The sequence below is a fragment of the Zalophus californianus genome, chromosome 2 (assembly GCF_009762305.2).
Source record: "Zalophus californianus isolate mZalCal1 chromosome 2, mZalCal1.pri.v2, whole genome shotgun sequence".
In the NCBI taxonomy this organism is placed as follows: Eukaryota; Metazoa; Chordata; class Mammalia; order Carnivora; family Otariidae; genus Zalophus; species Zalophus californianus.
Window position 1 is genome coordinate 60,213,949 of NC_045596.1, and position 26,951 is coordinate 60,240,899.

Consider the following 26,951-nt stretch of genomic DNA (forward strand, 5'->3'; position numbering starts at 1 on the left):
CCAGAGGGGAGGTGGGTGGGGGCATGGATGAAATAGGTAAGGGGATTAAGAGCACACTTACCATGATGAGCACTGAGCAATATTTAGAATTGCTAGATCACTATATTGTACACCTGAAACTAACATAACACTATGTTAACTATACTGGAATTAAAATTAAAAACTTAATTGAAAAAAAGACAACTTGCCACCCCTGTATCCAAAGTTTCCAAAAAAGAATTAACAGCTTATTTCAAATTTGTTAAATTCCATACAATGTTGTATACATTATTTGTATGCTCTTAAATAAATGCAAATAAAACCATCTGTGGAGCTCAGTAAGATATAATATTTATTAATTGTAAAACATACATCCACACAGCAAGCCCATTTCTCCCCACCAGGACATACACATATTTCCTATTAGGTTTAATTGCATCCTTGTAAGGAGAGCAAAGTAATCTTAAACTGAAAGAATTATTTTTGGTTCCGTATCTATAGCCTGTTTGCAAAATCTTCTTTTTCAAGTAGTTCTGCCAAGGTTCTAACCACGTACGATCCTCCAGTCTCAACTTGCACTTACAGTAAATTATATTTAGTTCCTTAATTCTAAAGTTCACAAACAGTTTTCATAGACAAAGATACCAAAAGCAAATGTAGAAATGAAAAGGTAATTGATCCTAGATCCTCAGACATTGAGGTGATATGGTCACACTGATCTTTAAATAAAAATAACATCAAAATAAGCTGGAAAGCCACTTGGCTTTTAAGTATTGTCTGCTTCCCACACTGTACAGTCTGTTGGCAATACTTTTTAAAGTAAAAATAAAACAATATCTCAATGTGAAGCCTATTAATGCCTACACACTAATTTTGTCTAGCATGTTAGTCATACCAATCTAGTCAAACACCTGGTCAGAGGTTAAAAATAGAGCTTCAAAATTAAGACCGAATTTTAATTGAACCACCTAAGGCTTCTACATTGGAATCCCTCAATTTGCCTCCTCCTGAATGTCCTGCTCTTTTGAGGACCAAGTATCTAAAGTCAGAATTTCAATATTAAGCTCCACAGAGTAATAGAGAAAAGTGCTAGTTAAATTCTTGGGCTAAGTTCTAGTCAGTGCCTTTTGGAAAAAAACAACACGTTGTTAACTGGTTAAGGCAAAAATCTCACACAAATTCTGGTCCCCTTAACAACTGTTCTCTAAAACAATAAATGCAGAGTATGACCAGCACACTAGAAACCAAATACCTAGAGCCAAACTGGCTTAAGCTTCCAACCTGAAAGTCGTGGACTGGGGCACGAGAAAAGATGTGTGGACGGTAGGTAGATAGTTTTGCCTGTTGATGAAGAATTTTCGGGAAGGCCTAAGTGTTTGAGGAAAGGAGAAGACAGGAACACCTCTGGGTGCTGTCTGCTATCACCTTCAAACTATCAGCAGACAGGAGTGAAGTCCATAACAGTGGACATTTCCTTCCCAAAGCCTCTTCAGGGTGGAGTTCAACAGTAATTGGCCAAGAGAAAAGTAATCAGTCCAAGTTGGTCGGTAAGCCAGCTTCGCATCTCCTAATTTTCTATGTATATACTTCCTTTCTCAATGACAAGCACAGTCCTCAGCTCAAAGGATTACCTACAAAATTCTCCTTTACCGTTCTTATTTCAGTCCTGTTCCTGCATGCAGGAACGTAGGCACCAGAATCTTACAATACAGAGGACTATCTAAGGTCGGAGTCATACTAAATCATTAGACATAAAAGGTTTCTTTGAGAAATTTGCATTAGTGTGGTTCTTAGAAAATCAGCAGAGAGGTCAGATTCCCATAATATAATGATCAAACATCAACAATAACCACAGAAACCAAAGACATACGTCTATGTATAGAGAACAATTACATATCTCCTTAAAGCCTAGAAACAAGCAAGCTTTTTAAATATATATTTATAGTTAAATTAGGGTAAAGGAAACATTTTCTCTTACTGATCCTAATTTTTTCATTTCTTCAACTGCTCCTAGTTTTTATCACCGACCTCCACCAAACCCATTCCTAAATAAATGTACACGTTTATACAGATAACACAGAAAGTTCATCTAACATGACCATTACAATGTTTCTTTGTCCCTTTTTAAACTCATTTTTAATCTTGGGTAATTTTAAACGCACAATCTATTAATAGTAAATACACATTCATGTAACAAGAACCATATCACTATTCTTCCATTGGATATATCTTGAAATAGCAACAGTGGACTTGAAAGGTGACAGGATATCAGTCAGGGAGGGGCTTCCTGGGAAACACTTGGAAGTCTTTGTCTTTTTTTCTTCTGCAAGGCCTTTCTCAGAAAATGCAGGCAGTTCCGAAGTAAAGGACAAACCCCCGAATCTCTCTTTGTAGGATATCAGCACTTTTCTGGCAAGATGATGTCATCTCAAGGGCTAAAGCAGCATCTAAAATCACAGGGGGACATATGCCCAAATGGTCTACATAAAATCTTCCTAGAAATGGATTTCTATCTCACTTGCTCTCTCACATTGAATATATTTGTAATATTGTAAGTATTACACAGTCTAAGAAAACTTCAGATCATATATATCAAAAACAAGATTTTAAAGGCAATCTCTAGGACAGTTATCAACCGAAACCGTCATATATAGCATACCATCTCCTTCTATGTAAGTAATGAGTAGTTTTGACAAAATAGATCCAAGTTTCATAGGGGCTACAGTTTATACAGTATGTATAATGAGTGCATTGCAAAGACTTCTCCCAGGGCCTTGGAAGGGACCCGTACCAGTGAGGAACTGAAACTTAAGCCTTGTTCACTTCACAGTAAATTCACATATGATGTCACAGGCGTTCAGAAGGCTTTGTGGAGGTGAACAGATTAATTCCAACAACACATTTATGAGAATGTGGGATTTTATTATCGTCACATTTTACAGAATTAATAAGATACTAAACATTGGATGACTTGTCACATAGTAAATTACCACTCAAAAGGTCTGATTTTTGTTTTTCGTTTTTTTAGTACTAAACAGTTATACTTAAAAGGAAGGCAATCCTGTTACCATTTAAAATTGACATTTAATTTTTCAAATCACTGTTGGTGCCTAGTCACTTAAGTTATTAATTTATTCTGTTTTCTTTAAAAAAAAAAAAAGTGTGACATGTGTTTATCCTGTGAGTAGGTCCACAGTGGGGTGGGAAAGTGTTCCAGTGGGCCCTGTTTTCACTGTGGTGACACATGGTACAGGCCTGGAGCTTGCAGGGCCCTTTTTACTGTGGTGTTGGAGCAGGACAGTGATAAAGTCCATTACAAGCAAAAAAAAAAATAAAAAACAAAAATAAAAATAAATGAAAGGAAGAAAATCATCTAGTATAGTGCTGATCCTTCTTTATTGGGAAAAAGATTACAAAGCAATCATTTTGTCTTTCTTGCTTTAAAAGCCCAAAGGGACAAATGACTGATAATGGAGATAAGTATATATCCTTCCACAGCACTTGTCACCGTAAATTCACACTACTGTAGCCAATAAAATACAGGAGATTAGTTTAAGAGCAAGAGAGGCAAGCTCTATGAAAAGGGATTTCATCCCAGAGACAGATGCCACTTCTGGATTTTTTAAGTGGCACATCTCTTTCTCTATCAGGAGTTCTCATGGAATCAATCACTGGAGAATGCTTTAGCTGCAGAATTTGAACTTCAGCAAGCTATAAAATATTTCCATGGAGGGTTACTTTGCTTTAAGTATGAGAAACCAGACATACCCAGTTCAGAACCAAAATGACTCTCAGTGCTGGTGTCCCATTCGAGGCAAATCAGCCTCCGAATCATCTGACAGGGGAGATCCTGACACCTATAAGTTAATAAGCAAGCATTACAGATTCTCAATAATTGTGAAAGTCCCACTCCTCCCCAAATCCAAATTCTTGTTCAAATACCAGATGTTTAGAATTAACTATTCATAGCTCAAGTTGTTGGCACAGAAGAGGATGATGAAGTAGAGATGTTATTCTTTGAACTCTTTGTTGATACATATGTTACAAGATACTTCTGATGTGCCGAGGTAGTACAGACCCACTACAACCCATCTCTTCTACTTACCAAACAAACCCCTTTAAGAAAAATATAAAAAACAACTGAAGATTAAGGACAGGAGTCAAAAGTTGGCAATGTGATCCTTCACATGGGGGTCAGTTTCCAATTTTGTTTGTTTTTCACTTCTGTGCCTTTGCCCAAAAGGCAGGCCCTAGTCTCAGAGTAAGGAAGAAGTATAAGAGGCCAGAATTCTGAAAGAAACTCCCTTATTATTCCAGAGAAATCAGGAAAAAGGGTCCCTGCAAGCCAGGAAGTATGGGGGGGAGAGGGATGGTCCTGGAGGGAAGAGAATTAGAGGAGGGGACCCTCTAATTCTGTGTATAGACCCACAGGAGTCTCAGCCCAGTTCCTGAAGCATGCATGCATGGCATGGCTCCACCAGCACAGCAAAGGCCTGGGAGGACTGAACTGAGATTTGAATTACCTGCACAAGTCTCTAGCTAACCCCGGAGCCACGTAAGCACAGGACAGATGCAAACTAAGATATCAAAGACTTAGAGAACTGAGGTTTGAAACACTTCTCACAGGAGATAAGGCAGAATTTATAGTGTGAACAAAACTTGGATGACTGCCTGCTAAAACAAAAATTTCAATATTCTCCAGAGGATTATAAATGATTATAATTTATCATTATCAATTTTAGGACCCAGAGACTACACAACATAACATTCACGGTCTCCAAGATACAATCAAAATTATTGGCCATAAAAAGATCCAGCGGGGCACCTAGGTAGCTCAGTCGGTTAAGCATCTGCCCTCGGCTCAGGTCATGATCCCAGGGCTCGGGGATCAAGCCACTTGTCGGGCTCCCTGCTAAGCCAGGAGCCTGCTTCTCCCTCTCCCTCAGCCTGCCGCTCCCCCTGCTTGTGCTTTCTCTCTCTCTCTGTCAAATAAATAAATAAAATCTTAAAAAAAAAAAAAAGATCCAGGAATGTGTGATCAATTCTCAAGGGAAAAGGCAATCAACAGATACCAATCCTGAAATGGCCCAGATGTTGGGACTTTATAAACTTAGATAAGTTATACAGATAGATAGGGAGAGAGAGAGAGAGAGAGAGAGAGAGAGACTTTAAAGAAGTAATATAACTATTTTACATGAGGTAAAGGAAAACAAACTTGAAATGAATGAAGAAACAGGAATTCCTAGCAGAGAAATACAAGCCCTAAAAAAGAACCATGTAGACTTTTAGGACTTAAAAATACAGCACCTGAAATTTTAAAACCTCTCTGGATGGGCTTAAATAGCAGAATGTGAAGAGTCAAAGAACTTGAAGATAAATCAATAGAAACTACCCAGTCTGAACAGCGGAGATTAAAAAAAAAAAAAAAAAAAAGATGAAGGAAAGCAGAGTCTCAGGAACCTGTAGAAAATACCAAAAGGTCTCATATCTATGTCATTAGACTCTCAGAAAAAAAAGAGAGAGAGAGATTACGGCACAAAAAAATATTGAAGAAATAATGACCAAAAACTTCCCAAATTTGGTAAAAGAGATAAGTTTATAAATCAAGAAGCTCGGCAAATGCCAAACAGTATACATTCAACAAAAACTATGCTTAGATGCATCATATCCAAGCTAATGAACACAAAAAGATAAAGATAAAATCTTGAAAGCAGCTAGAGAAAAATGAAACATTACATACAGGCGAAAAATTCAAAAGCCTAAAATGTCCCACCAGAAATCAGAGAGATCATAAGATAAAGGAATGATGTCTTATAGTCCTGGAAGAAATATTTTTAAAAAGCAACCTACCAACTCAAATTCTTTATCCAGTGAAAATATATTTAAGGAATGAAGGCAAAATAAAGTTATTACCAAATGAAGTAAAACTAAGAGAGTTTGTCACTCATCAGACCTGCTCTGGAAGGAATGCCAAAGAAAGTTTTTCAAGCTGAAGAAAAATGATACCGGAAAACAAAACTGTAATCTTTAAGAAAGAAGGTAAGAACAACAGAAACGGTAAGTGGCTAGGTAAATATAGAAGACTACTTTTCTCCCTAAATTGCTTAAAATATTTATGACTGTTTAGAGCAAAATGTATGACCTAGTACAGTTTTCAATGTAGGTAAATAAAAGACATATAATTCTAACATAAAGTCCAGGTTGAAGTAAGAGGAAATGTTTGCAAGTTTTCTACATTTTATAAGTGGTACAATATTTACTCTAAGTACACTGTGAAAGATTGGTTATGTACATTGCAAAACCTAAAGCAATCACTAAAAAAAATCATACCAAGAAATATCCCCAAAAACCAATACTAAAAACGCTCAAATACAAAAGAAGACTGGAAAGGGAAAACAAGGGAACAAACAAAAAAACAAATAGTATTAAAGAGTTAGATCTTATATCTATATAAGATATATATTATATCTATTATATCTATATAGATCTTTATATCTGTATAATTTATAGACTTAGATCCAGGTATATCAATAATCACATTAAATGTTAATGGCCTAAGTATTCACTAGCAGGCAGAATTCTGAAGCTATCCCCCTAAGAGTCCTGCCCCTGCTTAGTCAATCAAACTAATGTAGCTCCTGCTATGAAGCAGCTTTGCACAAGGAATTAATGTTACTAATAAGCTGACCCTCAGACAGAAAAATTATCCTGGCAGGCCCAGGATAGGCCTGGCAAGCCAATCACGGGCACTCTAAAAGCAGAAGAGTAAGTCAGAGATGAGACAGAAGGGGAAGCAAGAGAGGATCAAAAAGTAAGAAGGACTGACCACTATGCTAGCTCTGTAGATGGAGAAGTAGACCACAAGGCAAGGAACGTGGGTAGTCTCTAGAAGCTGACCACAACCCCCCCAGGTCAGCCAGCAAAGAAACAGGGACCTCAGTCCCACAACCTCATGGAACTAAATTCTGCCAACAATCTGAGGGGGCCTGGAAATAGATTCTCCCCTAGAGCCTCCAGAAAGAAATGCAGCCCTGCTGACATCTTAATTTCGACCTGTGAGACTCAAGGAGAGCAGCAGCTATGCCCGGGCTTCTGACCCACGGAAACTGTGAGATAGTAAGTATTTTAAGTTGGTAGTAGTATATTAGCAGCAAGAGAACACCAATACACATTTCAGTTAAAAGAACTGAACTGACAGAATGGATACAAAAGAAAGACCCTACTTACAGGAAACACTATAAAATTTAAAAACAGATTGTATGAAAGTAAAAAGATATACCATGGAAACAAATAAGTATAAGTAGGCTGGAGTGGCTATCCTAATCTCAGATAAAATTGACTTCATGGCACAGAGCACCACAAGAGATAAAGAGAGACATTTCATAATGATAGAAGAAACAGTGTATCAGGAAGACAAAAACAATTATAAGTGTATATGTACCTAATACATGTAAAATACATGAAACAAAAATAAACAGTATATAAGAGAAAAATAAGTAATTCCACAGTCAGTAAAAGATTTTGACAGTACTCTTTCAGGAACTGATAGGACCAAACAAACAAAAAAATCATTAAGGACACAGGAGATCTGAAGAACACTATCAGCCACCTTAATCTAATTTCACATTTATAGAAGGCTATGTCCGACAACTGAAGAATATAAACATTATTTTCAAGGGAACAGGTTCATTCACCAAGAGAGGCCATATGCTGGGCCATAAAACATATCTCAATGAATCAAAAACAATCAAAATCATACACAGTATATTCCCTGACCACATGGAATTAAATTACAAATCAAGAATAATAAAATACTAGGGAAACCTCAAATATCTAACTATAAGACAACACATTTCTAACTAATTCCTGGGTTAGGGGCGCCTGGGTGCCTCAGTTGGTTGAGCAACTGCCTTCGGCTCAGGTCATGGTCCTGGAGTCCCGGGATCGAGTCCCGCATCAGGCTCCCTGCTCGGCGGGGAGTCTGCTTCTCCCTCCGACCCTCCCCATTCTCATGTGCTCTCTCTCTCTCTCTCTCTCTCATTCTCACTCTCTCAAAATGAATAAATAAATCTTTAAAAAAATAAAAAAATAAACTACTAAATAATTCCTGGGTTAAACAAGAAATTACAAGGGAACTAAGAAAATGTTTGGACTGAGTATAATGAAAATACAACATATCAAAATTTTTGGGATGAAGCTTCACCACTGCTTAGAGAAAAAAACATGTAGCTACGTGCATAGAAAAGTACATAACGGGTGTAAGTGTGTAGGAAGTGGGCGAGTGGAGACAGATTCCATGGATTATGCCATACTTTACTTACAAAAATCTATCTTACAGATATTCCCCAAGACTATAAAAATAGGCTTTTATAAATATGAAAATGTTTGTGTTAGGCACAGAAACAAAATGGAGTTCAACGTATGGATCCATACCATGAAAAGTGCAAGGCAAGTCACAGCTTCTGCCAGAAGGACTCTTGCTTTCAGTCTCCTGTTGTTTCTCTTCTCATTCAGATTTTCCACACACACATTCATCTTATTTTGGTATTAATTTGTGTTTTTCGCTACACTTACTTTCTCCTTTAGTGTATTTTAAATACAACTGGGAAATGAACAAGTAAACTAAGAATAAAAATGCAGACCAGTTTATAAATATAAGAGGATTAGTTCAAAGGAACAAATAAAAATTTGAAATATGAAGGCCGCCAAAGCCTTTCTTCCATTTCATGAAACTAGATTTGGTTATGTGACCCCTGAAAAGTAGTTTTGAACAGTAGGACACTTACAGAGAGCAAGTGAAAAATTCTGCACCTTTAAAATCCACATTAAATTTAAGTTTAGAAGTATACAAGAAATTTATTGAAACTCTGTAGTTCCTAGAAGTAAAATGTGTGATGGTAATTAATCTTCACACAACAGGAATTTGTTTAATTTTGATTATGTTGCTGCAGAAATTGTTAGCAGAAGATAAGGCAAAGTAATAGCAGTCAATAAACCTGTTTCTCAGTATCGCTGGGTAACTGTCTCTGTAATTTGTTACCCTCAACAATAGTATTCCCCTTGTTTGTAGAGCTCTACAAAATTATTTAAGGAGTAGTGGTAGAAAACAACATCCACATAGAGACAGAGGCAACATACAGGTGCTTTCTAGGGAACAGAAATGCTTCAATAATGAGGATGCAGAATTAAATTCCAAAACAAAAGTTGTCCAGCATCAAGGAGAGGTGAGAAATCTTTAAGTACAATGATACATATCCAAAGTTTATAACTAGTTATGGTTGGCTCAGGAAATTTAAAATTTGCCTGTTTTCTTAATGTGAAAATGAGTGATATGACTGTTGTTGAAGAAGCAGAAACATAAGTATTCTGAAGAATTAAGAGAAATTACAGAAAAATAATTATATATGGAAGAACCAGTCTTTAACATGCGTGGAGTGGATTGTCTTGGGGGAAAATGTCAAATAGATGATACATTTTAAAAGAATAAAAACAATTCAAGGAATGAAATATGGGTTATAACATTGGGGTTAATGCAGTGAAATACTATAAATTACCACAAATGTTATATAAAAGCCATAGTTAAGCTGTATATACACACACACACACATGCATTTTTAATCTATAAAAAAGTGATTGACTGTTAGCTGGAAAATGTCTATATAAATATATATGTAATAAAGGTACTGAGGGCAGTGAACAGTAAGAAAAAATTTAACAAACAAAATGGTATAGATCCTACCAGTAAACGTGCCCAATCCTTAAAAGCAAACTTTCCCTAAGCTAGTTTAATAAGGAATTATGAGACCCAAGTTCTATCCAACCAAGAGAGGATTTCTGTACCTGATGTAATGCGATACTGGGCGTGTGCAAGTCAATAGTGGCCAGAGAAGGAATTCGAGATTCTGAAAGATTTTTGTTCTCTTTCCTTATTAACCTGGAATTTCGAGCTAAATAAAAACAACCATAAACAGTGAAAAAGTTAGACATTTTTTTAGCTTTTCCATATTTTGAATCTGTCCCTCAGTGTGTACTCAGTGTACATATTTACTTACATACATCTGTACATATTTACATAAATATGTAAAGTTACTCTAATTTTTATATTTGGTATTTTGTTAGTTTATTTAACATACATTTTCAATAATATATACAAAAAGGCTGAAAATAAAAGCATTATAAACATACCTATGCCTTCCAAGGCTCTTAGTTCAGGGAGATGATTATAGTTTAGTTCAGGCAAACGGACATCTGTCTTAGAGTATTCCCTTCTTTTCTTATTTGCCTGAAGTAGGCTCTTTTCACTAGTGACCTAATATCAGAATGGTTAACACAAATGAATTAGCTTCCAGGTAAGCTTGGCTTGCCCGTTTTGTAACTAATATATTGATATCCTAAACTTTAGGAATTTAAGAATAACACAAAACTTCAGAAGTCCTGCAATGAGCTTTTGAGTTTCTTTATTTGGATGTTTTCTCTTGTTCTCTGAACAGAGTAAGTGTTAAGGCTCTTGGTTCAAATCAGTTATAAAATAATGAGTTCAAAAGAATTATCTGTAAGTACAAAAAAAATAATGAGTTCAAACTACTAGATTTACATATTCAAAGAGTGACAAATAAAGTATATAAGAGATGTTTATAATAATACATTATTCACATCTCAAAATTAGAGCATGAGGCAGGGGAGAGGGGTATTGGCCTTCAACCCAAATGTTGAAGAAAGTTTAGGCTTAACTCTGCCTCCATTAATTTTCATCAAGAAGAGACTCAAGTGTGTCTTCTCCCCACCAATCTCTACCTCCTCTCTTGACTGCCTCTTAAAAACAAGGATAAACAGAAATAAGATCGAAAATTAACAGCCAGCCTTGATTATGCAATGCCTGAAAGAAGGCCGATATCAATTCCAGCAACGTGGTATTGAGCCAGCTACTCTGAAAAGCCTTGCTGATCAAAGTAATCTTCCAAAGCAGACCAAGAATGTAAAACACAAAAATATCTACAGAGAAATCAGTAGGGTGTGGAAGGAAAGGGAAGTACTATGGTTATAGAAATTGTGGGCCAAGAATAATAAAAAGAAAAACAAATGTAATGCCCAAATCATGAGCGATATGAAAAGAAGGCTATATTTTTCAGACTGAGGATAATGAGAAGGGTAGAGGAGGGAAATCTGGGAGAAAAATACTCCTTTGGGAACACATCCACACCTTCCATTCCCTGGCAGAAGAATTAATTCACCACATTCCTCAAGCATCTTCTATGTGCTAGACACTGTATTAAGTATAGGATAGAGCTGTAGGAAGGAAACAAACAAAACACATATTCCTGCCTCGGAAACTTACATTCTAGTTGGAAGAGACAGGCAATATATAAATAAGTGAATATAGAGGCTGTTAGGTGTATGCAATGGAAAAAAATTAAGCAAGGAGAGAGGATAGAGAGTAATGGGAGACAAAATGAGTTCGAATATTAGGGAGGACCTCACAAGAAGGCTTCATGTAAGCCAAGGAGGAGAAAAAGCAAATTCTTTGGATTATCTGGGGAAAGAATGTTCTAAAGGAGAGGAAATAACAAGCGCAAAGGCCCAAATGTAGGAGATGTCTGGTCATGTCCGAGGAATACAAGGAAATCAGTGGGTTGGAACAGATTGATCAAGAATGAGAGTAGCCGGAATGGAATAAAGGGATGAGAAAGTCAATCAGGGATTTACAGGCCCTGTTAAGGACTTTGGTCTTTATTCAGAGATGACAAGACAATGGAGGGTTTTGAGTGGAAGAATAATGACGATTTAAGTTAACTTTAAAAAGAAGCATTCTGGCAGCTCTGTTGAGCATAATAACACTCCTCTGAATCTTCAGAAGACCTCTGAACCTTGTACATGATTCCACTATTATAATCTGACACTGTTTGAATCTGTTGATCCTATACTAGACCATGAGCTCCTTGAAGAGAGGGATTTGATTTATCCATCTCCAGCGTCTCATATATAATACATAATAAATTTTTGTAAATGAATAAATAGAATACTTTAACCAAAAATCTGGCATGAGTGAGGTACAATTTATCTTGTCACCTACTCTACAAAAGAACCTATCACCAAGTATTAAGACAATACTTACCAAAAAAATTAAAGCAGATGTCATTTAAATAATATCTTATATTTAAACTTCTGGACTTTGCAAAACTTACTTAAACTTTTAAGACTTTCACATTTTTGATTATGACAGGTCGGGATGATATACATATAATTGAGTTTCCACTTTATGATATGTCTCCAAATAAAAGACTCAGTTCTTCACTATTATATTTAAAATGAGTAGAAGTCTAGAAATGACTAATGCTTACTCTTCTACCACTGGGAATAGTTCACTTACTGATGTGGTCACATTAATATTATAAATGCCTGATGGAGAATGTTTATTTGGTTTAACAAATGGAATACAATACTTCTTGGTTTTCTCATCCACTCTGTAACAACAACAAAAAATTTAAGTTAGAACCAGTGGTAATTATTTTTCAAGCACAAAACCAAAACCAAATGACACAAAACCAAGTGACCTGCAGTTTAATCAGCATTTAATGGCTGTTCTTAAATACACAATGAACATAGATCTGGTGAAACATTCTGTCCTTTGCCACTACCCTCATGCCTCCCACCTAGCTCCCAACTCCAACCAAATAAATTACTTTCCTTCCAGCAAAATTTCCAAAATGAGCTTCTTTGGACCACCAAATGCCCACAGCCATACCATGTAGCAGCAGACCCTTAAAACCAGTTACTGCTTTTATTATGATAACCTCCTTTCATGTTTTTAGACTAAATAGTTTAAAGCTTCTTCACCTTAAACAATACACAATCCTTCTTTCTTAATGCTCAGGTGAATTTTTTTTAATCAGATGCTAGTAATTTTCATCACGTAGGCCAAAAGGCTTTTGAAACAGAACCCTGACAAGAATGAAGAGCACCCAGAAGCCTGAAAGTAACATAAAATAGCTGAATTGACAAACACTTGCAATTTGCAAACATACCCTTTAAACAACACTTTGTTCTTATTTTCCTAATTCATACCTGTAACTCTGCACTGCTGGGATAGTCACCATTCCAGAATTAATGCCGGGAGCCACCCCAGCAAGGTTGTGCACAAGGGGAGGGATTGCCACGCCCGGACTTCTAGTGTGGTCCACACTGCCATCGCTGCAATCTCGGAGGCTGGTAGGAGGCACTGTTCTGAGGTGGCTCATCCCATTGTCAGGGAGACAGCCCGTATTTGAAGCTCGACTGACTTTTTCAACTTTTTCTCCATCCATTTTTGTCCCTTTTATTTTAAATACTTTAGAATCCTTAATTTTGGGATCAGCATTGGTATCCTGACCATTAATAAAAACATTAATAACAGTATGTCAAATACACTGCAATAAACAAAATATACTCCTTCTGCTAAAAAAATAGTTAACATTAATGATCTGAGGAGAATGAAAAATCACCTCTTCCTATAAAGAATTTGTCAACCAAAGCAAAATTCCATAAATATCACCTTACTGTGCTCCTGTTTTCTTTATTCTATCTACAGAATTAAAATTAAACCCAGGATTCTTGGTCAGACATGTATTTTGAATAAAAATGCAATTCACGGGGCACTTGGCCAGCTCAGCCAGTAGAGCATACAACTCTTGATCTCAGGATTGTAAGTTCGAGCCCCACAGTGGGTGCAGAAATTACTTAAAAATAAAAAAATCTCTAAAAGAAAGAAATCCAATTCACACTAGCATCAGATTAATATGATACATACGTATAGCAAATTTACATATATATTTCAGTAGAAAAAAATGTGAAAGAGGAACGAAGTATGCCCACTTTTGTTCTTATATATCTAAAGTACAAAATTGAAATATAAAATTGAGAACTCCTTCTTTCAGTTCACTTGAGAAACTGGAAGTGGGTTGGCAGTGGACTTGAATTACCTCATCATGAACAGATTCTGGATAACCTACATGCAAAAGTAAACTTCAAATAATTTAAATATCAATTTTAAAATGCTCTACACAAAATTTTTAAAATGATATTTTTCTCTCCTATCACTTAAGGAAAAAAATGGTATGTGCCTGTGTTTGTGTCCATGTGTTTACATGTGAGTACAAGTATCTAAATGTTCTTAGATGAATATGATTTCCTGACAAGACCTATTGCACAGTCTGATACACAGTAGGCACTCAATACCTGATATGTTAAGACAGTTTTTTAAAAGGGAATGTCTAAAGAGAAGATAACATTTTTACAACTAATCTAAAAGTTAACGTGTTCACCACTCAGAAAACCTTTTTTCATCTTCATTTTTTAACTCCAAAACTTTAAGGATAAACTAAATCTAAAACTGAATATACACTGGAGCACCTGGGAGGATCAGTTGGTTAAACGTCTGCCTTTGGCTTAGGTCATGATCCTGGGGTCCTGATATGGAGTCCTGTGTCAGGCTCCTTGCTCACCAGGGAGTCTGCTTCTCTCTCTGCCCCTTCCAACCCCCGCCCCTTGTGCTCTTTCTCTCTCTCTCTCTCTCTCAAATAAATAAAGAATCTTTAAAAAAAAAAATTAATACACGTTAAGACATGGTCATTACCTGTACCACAAGTGTTTTTCTCTCTTCACATAAGGAATCATCTTTTTCCTTTGCCTTCTTTCTGTTTTGGGATTTTTTAGATAAAGAAATATTTCTGGCATCTTTCTGTACTTTTAACTGTAGTTCCTGAGAAAATCTACATAAAAATACATTTGTCAATTCAATAAAATTGTATAAAACAGATAAATCTAGAAAAAATTCATTTTCAACATATTTATTTTTAAAAATTGAGTATTAAGGGGCGCCTGGGTGGCTCAGTCGGTTAAGCATCTGCCTTCGGCTCAGGTCATGATCCTGGAGTCCCAGCCCCATGTCTGGCTCCCTGCTCAGCGGGGAGTCTGCTTCTCCCTGTCCCTCTGCCCCTCCCCCTGCTCCTTCTCTCTCTCTCTCTCTCTCACTCACCCTCTCTCTCAAATAAATAAATAAAATCTTTTAAAAAACTGAATACTAAACTAGACTATGGGGGCACCTAGGTGGCTCAGTTGGTTAAGCGGCTGATCTTTGGCTCAGGTCATGACCTCAAGGTCCTGTGTTCGAGCCCAGCATTGAACTCCCTGCTCATCAGGGAGTCTACTTCTCCCTCTCCCTCTGCCCCTCCCCCCTTCCCCTGCGCTCTCTCCCTCAAATAAATTGAATCTTTAAAAATAAAAAAAAGAAAAAGGAACTGTGTATTTGAAATACAAACTATACTAGCCACTTTTTTCATGGAATATTTTTACTTAAAAGAAAGACTGACAGAAAACTACTACAGTTATTCAGACTTGGGGTATTCTGCAGACATTTTTTTTTTTAATGAAGAAGGGAAATCAACAGATAATATTTGTGTTAATGATAAAATTCCAATTTTTATGCAAAATTAGAATTCTGTTAAACTTGCATGACCTTAACAGATTCCCAATACTTAAAAAGACTTTTCTGATGGCAGAGAATGTGGCTTTTTGATACCATATAATGAAATATGTTATCATTTTAAAGATCTACATTATTTAACAAAACAATATTTTCCAGATGACTCATAATGATGTTACAAAAGCATGCATGGGTAAAAGATCTATTCAGAGTGCAAGTTAGAGGGGTTAGAGGGGCGCCTGGGTGGCTCAGTCATTAAGCGTCTGCCTTCGACTCAGGTCATGATCCCAGGGTCCTGGGATCGAGCCCCGCATCAGGCTCCCTGCTCACCGGGAAGCCTGCTTCTCCCTCTCCCGCTCCCCCTGCTTGTGTTCCCTCTCTCGCTGTGTCTCTAATCTGTCAAATAAATAAATAAAATCTTAAAAAAAAAAAGTGCAAGTTAGACAAATGGATTTTAATGTAACAGGGTAAGAAAAGTTCACTGATATGTTTCAGATTCCACAATGCAACCAGCCTTTAAGAAACTACCACTGTCAAGTTTTGGTATAGTATCACAGTTTTGGGTATGGAATTGATAAAGAATACTCACAATGATCTAAAAGGGCTATTAAAATACTCTTCCATTTTGCAACTATATATTTGTGTGAGGCCAAAGTTTCTTCATACATCTCCATTGAAACAACATATCACAACTAATTGAATGCAAATGCAAATATGAGAGCCGGGGTATCTTTTATTAAGCTAAAGATTAAATCAAGTTGCCAAAATATAAAGCACTGTCATTGCCTCTAATCTCACTATTTTTGGTTTTGTCAGCTGCATGGATGCCAGCAGCTGGGGCAGCACAAGAGCCCACACCAACAGCTCTGGCGCACCCAGGTTGGGCCCAGCAAGGTCTCAGCACAGCAGTGGCAACAGCGTCATAGGACTGGCTGTGGTGTGAGGTCAGGGGCAACGGGATACGGCACCTTTGTAAATGCATCAGTACCCAAGATGATGGCATCTCACAGCTGGCAGCAACATACAAATCAGTGACCTGAGGGGTAGATGTCACCAATGGGAAACAGAAAGAAAAGCACAAAGTGACTGCTTCGTGAAAACCAAGATCGCTAATTTAGTGAATTCAGGGGGCCACTTCTAGGAACTGCATAATTGCTAAGGGTGAATAGAGGTAGGGTTGTAAATAGTTGAGATCCTATAAAAGCAGGTGGGTAGAGAAATAAGAGAATATCTTTACTTTAACTCTAGGTTGGGGTGCCCCAGAAAACATGAGTCAGTACTATACCTCTCAGCAAATCCATCCATATGAAAGAAATCATGATGGAGGAGCTCAGCACAGAAGGGTCTTTTGTCTGGGTCAATATGTAAGCATTTCTGGAAAACCAAGGAATATACATAGCTCATATCAATGAAAAACTGCCTACATTTAGATTTCTAAATATAGAAAATTGGGGTGCCTGGGTGGCTCAGTCGGTTAAGCATCTGCCTTCGGCTCAGGTCATGATCCCAGGGTACTGGGATCGAGTCCTGCATCGGGCTCCCTGCTTAGCATGGAGTCGGCTTCTTCCTCTGCCCCTCCCCCCTCTCATGCTCTCTCTTTCTCTCTCTCTCTCAAATAAATAAATAAAATCTTTGAAAGAAAAAAGAAAAATAGAAAATTGCTCTTTATAGTCAATGAATTTTAAAAGCACATAATAAATGATAAAGAATAAAGAACAAATCTAGACCATGACCACCAATGGTTGCTAATATCACAAAAAGAAAGACCACCAGATGCAGTCTTGCCAAAAATCAACCTGATTCAGATCAAGCTCTAGTTCTATTATGCGTTTATAAGAAATACAGGACAGGGAGGAACATAAAAAGCTATACTATACTATGCGGAAATTCTAAGAGTCAAACCATCTATTTTTTTTATCAAATAAATGGCAAGGTTTAAACAAAAAAGAAAGAGATGAGTATGAGCTTGTAAATTAAGATATATCAACCAATTATGATCTACAGATGTCATGTAGATCCTAATTCAAAGTATAAAAAGAAATTATGAGAAAATCAATGAAACTTTGAGCATTGGCTAGAAGTTTTATAATATTAGGGAATTATTATAAATTTTTGAAATTTAAAGCCCTTGCAGAATGGAAGGGAAAGGGCCTATTCTGTGTATATTACTGTGCTGGATACTTTACATTGATTATTTTATTTCAATGCAGGTCTTGTTCTGATTTATTGGAACCACTCAATGCCAATAAAAATAGAAGGAACTCAATAAATAGCTTTAAGTGAACAAGAAAAGTTCTACAAATAATTAAGGTATTTATAAGTGAAATAATATAGTATCTGGGATTTGGTTCAAAATGCTACAGAAAACAAAGTTGAGGAGGGTGAAGATAGGTAAATGATTGTCAAAAGGTTGTTAATTGCTGTAGCTAGCTGCTAAGTACACAGGGTTCATTATACTACTATATTCTTTCTTTTCTATATTTGAAATTTTCCATTATAAGATGTTTAAAAGTTACATAATTCTGTTATAAGGGACATAAATTGGATAATAGTTTTACCTTAATTCCTATTAAATCTCTATAGACATCATAAAGCTGGTCTCAATAAAAAATATTTGAATCTGTTAGAAGATTATGTAGAAAAGTAGACATATATTCTTCTAAGAACTTGTTATAATTTTTCATAAGCTTACTAAACTTTTTTTAACAATTCGTTTAAAAATTTTAAAAAGCAAAAAACATCTTGCAAAAATGTCATATGATCCTGGTGTTTCAGATATACTGTACTTATTTTATCAATGCTTCAAGAGAGTCCAAATTAATAAGAATTTTTTTATTTTATTATGTTATGTTATTCACCATACATTACACCATTAGTTTTTTTTTTTAAGATTTTATTTATTTATTTAAGAGAGAGAGAGAATGAGAGATAGAAAGCACTAGAGGGAAGAGGGTCAGAGGGAGAAGCAGACTCCCCGCTGAACAGGAAGCCCGATGCGGGACTCGATCCCAGGACTCCAGGATCATGACCTGAGCCGAAGGCAGTCGCTTAACCAACTGAGCCATCCAGGCGCTCTACACCATTAGTTTTTGATGTAGTATTCCATGATTACAATTCCAAAGGTCCAGTAAGAATTTCCTTAATATCTTCCTTGAAGACAAGGCAAAGGTGATGATCTTTTATTTGTAAGTTCACTTAGTGAATCCAGTGGCTAAGCAAAAGCCTCTTTAACAAGATAGTACAGGTCATGATCTTATGCCCTATATTTTAATATTTTGCTACTTCTTTACCTTTCTTTTTATTTCCTTATCCTACTTTTCTTCTCTTTTCCACTTGCATAGGCTTACCTCTTAAGTGTTAAACATATTGTTGTGAGGATGTTTTCACACTTAAAACATGCTAGATAACAACAGTAAATGGTCTCTTAAAACAAGTAAATTTTTCAGGCCTTTCTCTCTGAAGATCCCTCTGCCAAATTATTTAAACTCTTTATGTACAAAAATTAAAATCAGGGGCGCCTGGGTGGCTCAGTCAATTAAGCCTTCGGCTCAGGTCATGATCGCAGGGTCCTGGGATCAGAGTCTTACATCAGGCTCTCAGGGAGCCTGCTTTTCCCTCTCCCTCTGCCACTACCCCTGCTTGTGCTCTCTCTCAAATAAATAAATGAAACCTTTAAAAAAATTTTAAAATAAACAGAAGGGTGCCTGGCTGGCTCAGTCAGTGGAGCATGCAACTCTTGATCTGCAGGTTGTGAGTTTAAGCTCCAAGTTGGGCTTAGAGCCCACCGGCCAAAAAAAGGCGGGGCGGGGGGGACTTCCTGGCTGGTTCAGTCGGTAGAGCACCGACTCGATCTCAGGGTCGTGAGTTTGAGCCCCATGTCAGGGGTAGAGTTTATTTAAAATTAATTAATTTAATTTAATTAAATCAATATTGAAATTGTTGACCTAAAAGATCAACTAGACAAGAAAAAGAGAAAACCAAGTCTCTATAATATAAATTCACCATAAAAAAGTAAACAGTATGATTACCTTTGCTAAATCTATCACAACTTCAGAGAGCTTGGGATAGCGTCTTTCAAGAGGTTCTGTTTCCTTGATTTCTGGCAACCTTACTCCGGCAAACATAGGATTTTTATAAAACAGCTCCTGATGTCTTGGAATTAGATTACCTGGAAGTGAGAATAGCACATATCTCTGTCATTATACATCATGATAGAAAGAGCAAAGAAACGGGTAAAGTGGAGTGGACAAAAGAGTGGAATACTACTTATGGACTCGGGGCTCTCTCAGCATGCAAAATCAACCAAAACAGTGCTCTTATGGTGGTGGCGCCCGGCAATCTTCATAGTGGTGTTAATGCAATTTAACTCAAGAAAATTAACATTCTTATCTCAACCTACTCATTTAGAAAATTCACAAGCCACTATATATAGAACTGAAATCATGAGGGAGCAGAGAAAAAGGACAAGTAAAGAACATTTTATAATTTTTTAGATATGAGTACCAACACTTCATTTCTAACAACAAAGCATAAAGTGCTGTCCAAGACAATGAAAATATCATTAGTCATATGATCAGAATCTAATCTAGATAAATCAGTTCCACCCTTTAAGAATTTAATTCTAAAATTAAGATTAAATTGTTTTAATGTTTTTAAATTAAAATTGTTTAAAAAATTTTTAAATCTACTGATTTTGTACCTGTGTCTAAGGTCTGATTTGAGCACTTTTATCTTTTTCTTCAATTTTAGTACCTAATCTAGTATAAAATATGAAAATTCTACTGTAAGAACCTATTGAATTGTTTATTGAATTTTTACCCTGGAAACTTAAAATCCAATAGTTAAATAACTCAAGTATTTTCCCATTATTTCCATTTCCCAAGTCCCATCTTTGAACATGACATTGACATTTCAACAAATGTAAGAAGGCTTTGATAATCTAGCTTTAAAATTCTGTCCAAAGCACTAAGATTAAACTACCTAGGAAGTCGCTGTGTCTCTCAGTTTGAAGGATGAGGGTAATAGTCATATTACACCAAACGCTTGCTAACCCAAAGAAAATAAATCATCGTTTGCATCCTCTACATGTGATTTACTGAGTGCAAAAATACAGAAAAAATTTACAGTCTTTGCTCTTTTCTTTGTGGGGAGTGCGACAGGAGGGTGGATGAGAGCATGAATAAGACCATACATCAGACAAACCAAAGCCAGACTGAGAATAAATTAATATAGATAGATAGATGAGATTTTCCTATTTGCTCCCTACTGCCACTTAAAACACATACCATCTTGGGCGCCTGGGTGGCTCAGTTGGTTAAGCGACTGCCTTCGGCTCAGGTCATGATCCTGGAGTCCCGGGATCGAGTCCCACATCAGGCTCCCTGCTCAGTAGGGAGTCTGCTTCTCCCTCTGACCCTCTCCCCTCTCATGCTCTCTCTCTCTATCTCATTCTCTCTCTCAAATAAATAAATAAAATCTTTATAAAAAAAAAACACATACCATCTTTAACATACCGACAACTTGTAAAACCAATACGAGCAAAAACATAAGGGAAAAACCTCTAAAATTTAAAATGCAGATGTATAATCTTACCTAAACACATCATAATATGATATAGCTGATCGATATCAGAATCTCCAGGAAAAAGGGGTTCCCCCATGAGCATTTCAGTCACCAGACAACCAATGGCCCACACATCAACAGCCCTGGAATAAAAGCAATGTGGTATAAAATCTGGCATCCTACTATGTTTATTGTCACTGAGTCTGTTCTGCATATTACTACTTCTTGGTATTTTGGGTATTGAGAACAGTAGTAGTAGCAAGCTTTAAATTGCCCATAAAAATACATTTCCCTATAAACTTCAAGTACTAATTCCCAATTTTACCCAAGTCAGATTTCCAGGAACTTGAATTATGTGACATAAGAGGGAAAAGGCTTCTGAAAAGTCAAAAATCTTTATTATGTGTACTTTATTCTGGAAATAAGCCTTTTGGGTTTCCATTCAGAGCCTATTTGTTCTTTGTTTACACATAACTCTAACAAGGTTGATCAGTCTATCCCACCATACACTGAAAACAGCATACTAGAGGTTGTGGGAGACACATTCACTAACAACAGGGAGAACTGAGAGTAACAGGGGAAAAAAATAGAAGAACCGTCTTAAAAATCAGTCACAAGAATTTAATGTGCTGGTGTCATTAGCATAGGGACAACTACCTTGAAATTTCTCTCTCTTTTTTTTTAAGATTTTATTTATTTATTTAACAGAGAGAGAGAGAGAGAAAGCACAAGCAGGGGGAGCATCAGGCAGAGGGAGAGGGAGGAGACTCTCCACTGAGCAGAGAGCCCAACGACAAGGGGCTCTATCCCAGGACCCTGGGATCATGAGCTGAGCTGAAAGCAGATGCTTAACCAACTAAGCCACCCAATCGCCCCTACCTTGAAATTTCTTAAGGTCACAGCTGAATTATAAAATGGTACAGGGGCGCCTAAGTGGCGCAGTAGGTTGGGCATCCAACTCTTGGTTTCGGCTCAGGTCATGATCTCAGGGTCATGAGATCCAGCCATGCATTAGACTCCATGCTCTGCACAAAGTCTGCTTAAGACTCTCCCTCTGCCCCTGCCCCCTCTCTAAAGGAAATAATTTTTCAAAAAACTAAAATAAAATGGTACAAAACTTACAGTATAACAATAAAATGAGAACTGAGAGTAATCAAGAAAATACTAAATGATGTGTGCACTGAAAACACAGAAAATACAGAAAACATTTTAGAAAGATTTCTACCCAAAGCAGTAGAAGTTACCATCCCTTCTTCTCTGAAGAATTCATTTATGTAGATAATTCATGTTTTAAAAACATTTCACTCAATTATGTTTCCACCCCCATTTTGCCAACTCCACCTTGCCTCATTCCAACAGTGTCAGACTTATCCAATCAATGTTCCCTCTCTTTACAAGTGATAAACATATCTATTTCCAACCCACTGTAAAACACAGACCACTTACTCACCTTGATTTCCCTACCTTTAAAATAAGTATGCTTTCCCCAACTCATTGCACAAAAAAAACATTTAAAGGAGAAGCACCAAAAAGAACAAGTTACCTTATAAAGCTCCCTAAATGCAAAACTTCCTTTCAGTGTTAGAGGGATCTTTTATTATATTAGAAACATTCCATTTTATCAAGAAAAAAGTGTTAAATCTGCCCTCCCTGCCCTCCACCCCCTTGTTGATATCTTACTTGCCATACTTGACATCACCAACCAATAGTTCTGGAGCTCTGTACCATCGGGTTGCCACATAATCAGTATAAACTTCCCCAGGGGCTGCCAATGTTCGTGCAAATCCAAAGTCACATAACTTGACAACGCCAGACTGGGAGACTAATATATTCTCTGGCTTTATATCTCTGTGTATGATCTAAGAAAAAAAAAACAGAATATGACACATATGGGCACATCAAGTTAGGCAAATTATTTTTTGAGCACCTGCCATGTGCAGGGTACTGTTTTTGTCCCTATGATGAATACAAATAAAAGCATATAAAATTGTTCCTGGCTTTAAAGTAACTGGGACCTGGCTAGGCAAGAAAAGACACTTATGCTTGAAATTTCATTTAAACAATCAAAGATATTGGATGAAATATATATTACTAAATACCAAATCAATTGTTCGTTAATGGCTACTTTCAAGACTAATGGAGTAAGGCTATCACTGAACACTAGAGTGGTCATGGAAAATTTTTATGAAAGAGGTGCCTTCTAATATAGGTCTCCAATACTACGTGCGGCCTGGATAAATATAGAAATGGAAGGACAATCCGAGTGAAGGAGAGTAAAAGAGTGAAGACTGGTCCAAACTTCAGGCTAGGCAAGTGTCTCATTAAGTATGGTATCTGGTAAGTTAATCATTGGCAAAATGATTATTTAAACTAAATACTTACATTGTGACTGTGACAAAATCCAATTCCATTAATAATCTGAAACAAATACTTTTGAACCAGTTGGTAGTCTAATCCATTGGGAAAGAGCTCCAAGTCATCAAGAATTGTATGGTCAACAAATTCAAACACTAGGTACCATCGTTTTTTTTTCTTACACACTTCCAACAGATTTACCAGATTTTCATGCCTCAGTTGCTGTTGTAAAAAAAATGCAAAATCATTTTTACAACATTGAATTATTTCAGAATCAGTCACAATCTAAAATCTTAGCATAAGAAAAACATATAAATAAAATTCATGAACAGTATAAATTGTTAAAAGAATATTCTTGTTTTTCAATTATAATCAAAAGACCATACTGCTCTATTCTCCTCTCAAAGAATACAATAAAACCAATGAGAAAAAAAAAATGTACCTCCATCTTTGATGAAACTAAGCAGGATCTATGACCCCTACCCACAACAAATGAGATGGGACTGCCAAATGTAGTCAAGGTCAAAACAGAAGTTTAGGAAGCTACCAAGAGATGGCCTGTGGCTAAAAAGCTGGGAGAGCAGAGTAATTCAAAATTGGTGACACACCCTGAAAAGGAAAAAAAAAACAAAAAAACAAAAAACTCCTTCTTCGATAAAATAGGAACAAGATTCATGGGTTGTCAGTGAAAGCAACCCTAGAACTGAATGGTACCAAGGAACAGCAGGGAAGGGAGGCCTGAATAATCACACAGAAACTCCTCTGCTGGAAGCAATCTCTTGGTGAGGCCAAATGGAAGGCAAAATAACTCATTATGAACAAACCAGCAAATGCAAGGATAACAGAAGTCAATCCCACAAATCAGGCTTGCATTGTAAGGAACATTGTGAGCCATGGTGGATTCCTGCTAGCCTGGAACAAGATCACAGCTTCTCCCCCAAATGAACCTTCTACAGATAGCTAGTCCAAGAAGGGCTTACTTTGTTACAAGATAAGAAACAATCAAAAAGAAATCAATCCAGGATCTATTCAAAGATACTATAAGAAAAGAGGAAGAAAGGGGAAGGAAACAGAAATGGTGGATGAATACTCATCGGATGAATACTCATCAGATAACGTCACCACCATTAAAGGGAAAGAAACTACTAGAACACAGCCCTGAAAACCTTCAACGAAATAATGATCCAGGAAATTTATACCCAACAAAATTGTCATTCATATAAAAGATGACAGTGAAAATTCTGAATATGAACAGTGAATCCATTAGTGAGGGACTAAGTCTTAGACAAATGTGGGCATCATGGTCACAAAACAGAAAGTGAATATTTAAAACCTAACAAGGCACAAATGATATTACTAACAAATTTTGAAGAAAGAAAAAAAGATGCAAACAAGAGCATATGTATGCTGATTTCCTTGTCAATGGGTCAAAATTATATTTTCAAACTGAAATTTTAAATTACAAGGCCTAATTATAGGTTTCATGGTAAACACTAAGATAAATAAGATGTTTTTGAAAATCAGATGAGTGGGAGAGAAAAGGAAATAGAAACATAATAATTACTTTACAAAGGATTAAGTATATATATAATTCTATAGTTATAAAAGTAACAAATAGGAAAAAAAAATAGGAAAAAATAGGAAAAAGTAAAAAAATACACCCAAATAATTACAAAAGGTAATTTCCAAATTATCAAAGAAACATATCCAATATTTTAAACATAATTCAGAGATTATATAGAAAAATATTTTTAAAGGTGTACTAAAACAGCATATTATAAACAATGATAACCAATATTTACATACTCCTTACTATGTTCCAGACACTATTCAAGCACAAAAACCCTATGAAATAGATACCATCATTATTCTTTTTTATAGATGAGGAAACTAAAGCACATAGAAGTTAAGTAACCTGTCCAAGGTCACCAAGCAATAACTGCTAGAGGCAGGATTAGAACCTAGCGACTGTGACCTCTGTCTTTTCCTGAAAACATTTCATTTTTGTTTAGTTCCTCCTCCATGTCTAGAATGTCTGTGATATAGGCACACCCAGACCTGCAGCTGACTTGAATGCAAAATATTTAGATTTCTTATTCTTAACCACTAAGCCCTACTGACATTTTTTTAAGATTGTATTTATTTATTTGAGAGAAAGAGAGAGAGCAGGAGGAGGGAGAGGGAGAAACAGACTCCTTGCTGAGCAGGGAGCCTGATCTGGGGCTTGATCCTGGGACTCCGGGATCATGACCTGAGCTGAAGGCAGATGCTTAACCGACTGAGCCACCCAGGTGCTCCCATACTACTGACTCTTAAAGTTGAAAACTAAGACTGCATTTATCTGTTACATCATTAACTATAAATGGGCTAAACTCACCTATTAAAATAAAAGATTCCAGATTGAATCACAAAGCACTTTCCAAATATATCACTGGTTAAGTGAATTAAGGGGTATCCATACAATGAAATAAACCACAGCAATTAAAAAGAAAAAGATAGAGGCAGCTGGGTGGATCAGTCCATTAAGCATCTGCCTTCAGCTCAGGTCATGATCCCAGGGTCATGATCCCAGGGTCAGATCAAGCCCCACATAGGGCTCTCTGCTCAGTAAGGAGTCTGCCTCTCCCCCTCTTGTGCTCTCTCTCACACTCTCTCTCTCTCAAATAAATAAATACAATCTTAAAAGAAAAAGAAAAAGGCAGTTTTATGTCTACTGATATGCAATAATCTCTAAGATATATTAAGAGAAAAAAGCAAGATGCAGGTCAGTGTGTAGAGTATGTTGTCATTTGATACACACACACACACACACACACACACACACACACACACACTGCTTCATATACACCCATATTTGTGTATATGAATAAAATCCCTCTGATGGATATGGTTGTTTATACAAGATATAACTAAATAGTCAACATACAAAGGTGGCAGGGAAACTCAATCAAATTTTATAGCATATTCATGTGTTACCTTTTCAAAAATCAAGGTAAGTAGATAAATAAAATAGGTATCAGTGTGTGAAAAGAGAAACGGAAGCACATTAAAATTTATGTGAGCTTATTTGATCAAACATCAATTTGCACAAGGCATCATCAAACTGAAAGAGGTTAGGAGTACTCTAGTGGTAGAAGCTAAGGGAAAGGATTTTATAGAGCAGACGTGGAAGCAAAGGGAGGAAATTATTTGGTTGGTTGTCCTGTATGTGACTGCATTACTGGGGAAAGCCTAGTTTGCTGTTTGTGAGTGGTTGTTTTTAAGTTCCAGTATCTGAACTGGAGCAGACTCACAAGTGGAAACCTTTGCAGGAACCAGTGCCAAGGCAGGAAAACCTGAACTGGAATTGACAAATTACTAGAGGCTCAGCGTGGACAAATCTAAAAGTTAAAAACTCCAGAAGAACCCAATCAGAGAGGGGCCCCCACAACATTGTAAGACTTATCTCCAGGAGCTCAGCCAGAGTCCCACAGTCGATTTTGGAGAAAACTCTCCTCCTTCCACAGGAGGAGAAAGGAACCATTCTGAAATATGCCAGCGCTGTGTTCTTAACAAGGCCTGCCCTCAGCAAAAACCAGTTAGGCAGAGTCTAAGCAGC

At 36.7% G+C, this 26,951-nt stretch overlaps 1 protein-coding gene across 1 annotated transcript in view; it reads right to left on the minus strand.

Moving 5' to 3' along the window:
• Positions 1 to 214: 214 nt before the first annotated feature.
• The window catches only part of CDKL2 (cyclin dependent kinase like 2), a 42,083-nt gene continuing 15,346 nt past the window's right edge, over positions 215 to 26,951 (minus strand). Inside the window, exons 3-14 of the mRNA XM_027600379.1 lie at positions 23,381 to 23,575; positions 22,679 to 22,857; positions 21,029 to 21,141; positions 19,465 to 19,604; positions 16,722 to 16,810; positions 14,588 to 14,723; positions 13,042 to 13,340; positions 12,347 to 12,440; positions 10,165 to 10,288; positions 9,820 to 9,926; positions 3,748 to 3,836; positions 215 to 2,426 (exon numbers count right to left, since the gene is read on the minus strand). Coding sequence (XP_027456180.1) covers positions 3,771 to 3,836; positions 9,820 to 9,926; positions 10,165 to 10,288; positions 12,347 to 12,440; positions 13,042 to 13,340; positions 14,588 to 14,723; positions 16,722 to 16,810; positions 19,465 to 19,604; positions 21,029 to 21,141; positions 22,679 to 22,857; positions 23,381 to 23,575 — 1,542 coding nt within the window. The 3' untranslated portion in view covers positions 215 to 2,426; positions 3,748 to 3,770. The remainder of the gene's footprint in view (positions 2,427 to 3,747; positions 3,837 to 9,819; positions 9,927 to 10,164; positions 10,289 to 12,346; positions 12,441 to 13,041; positions 13,341 to 14,587; positions 14,724 to 16,721; positions 16,811 to 19,464; positions 19,605 to 21,028; positions 21,142 to 22,678; positions 22,858 to 23,380; positions 23,576 to 26,951) is intronic.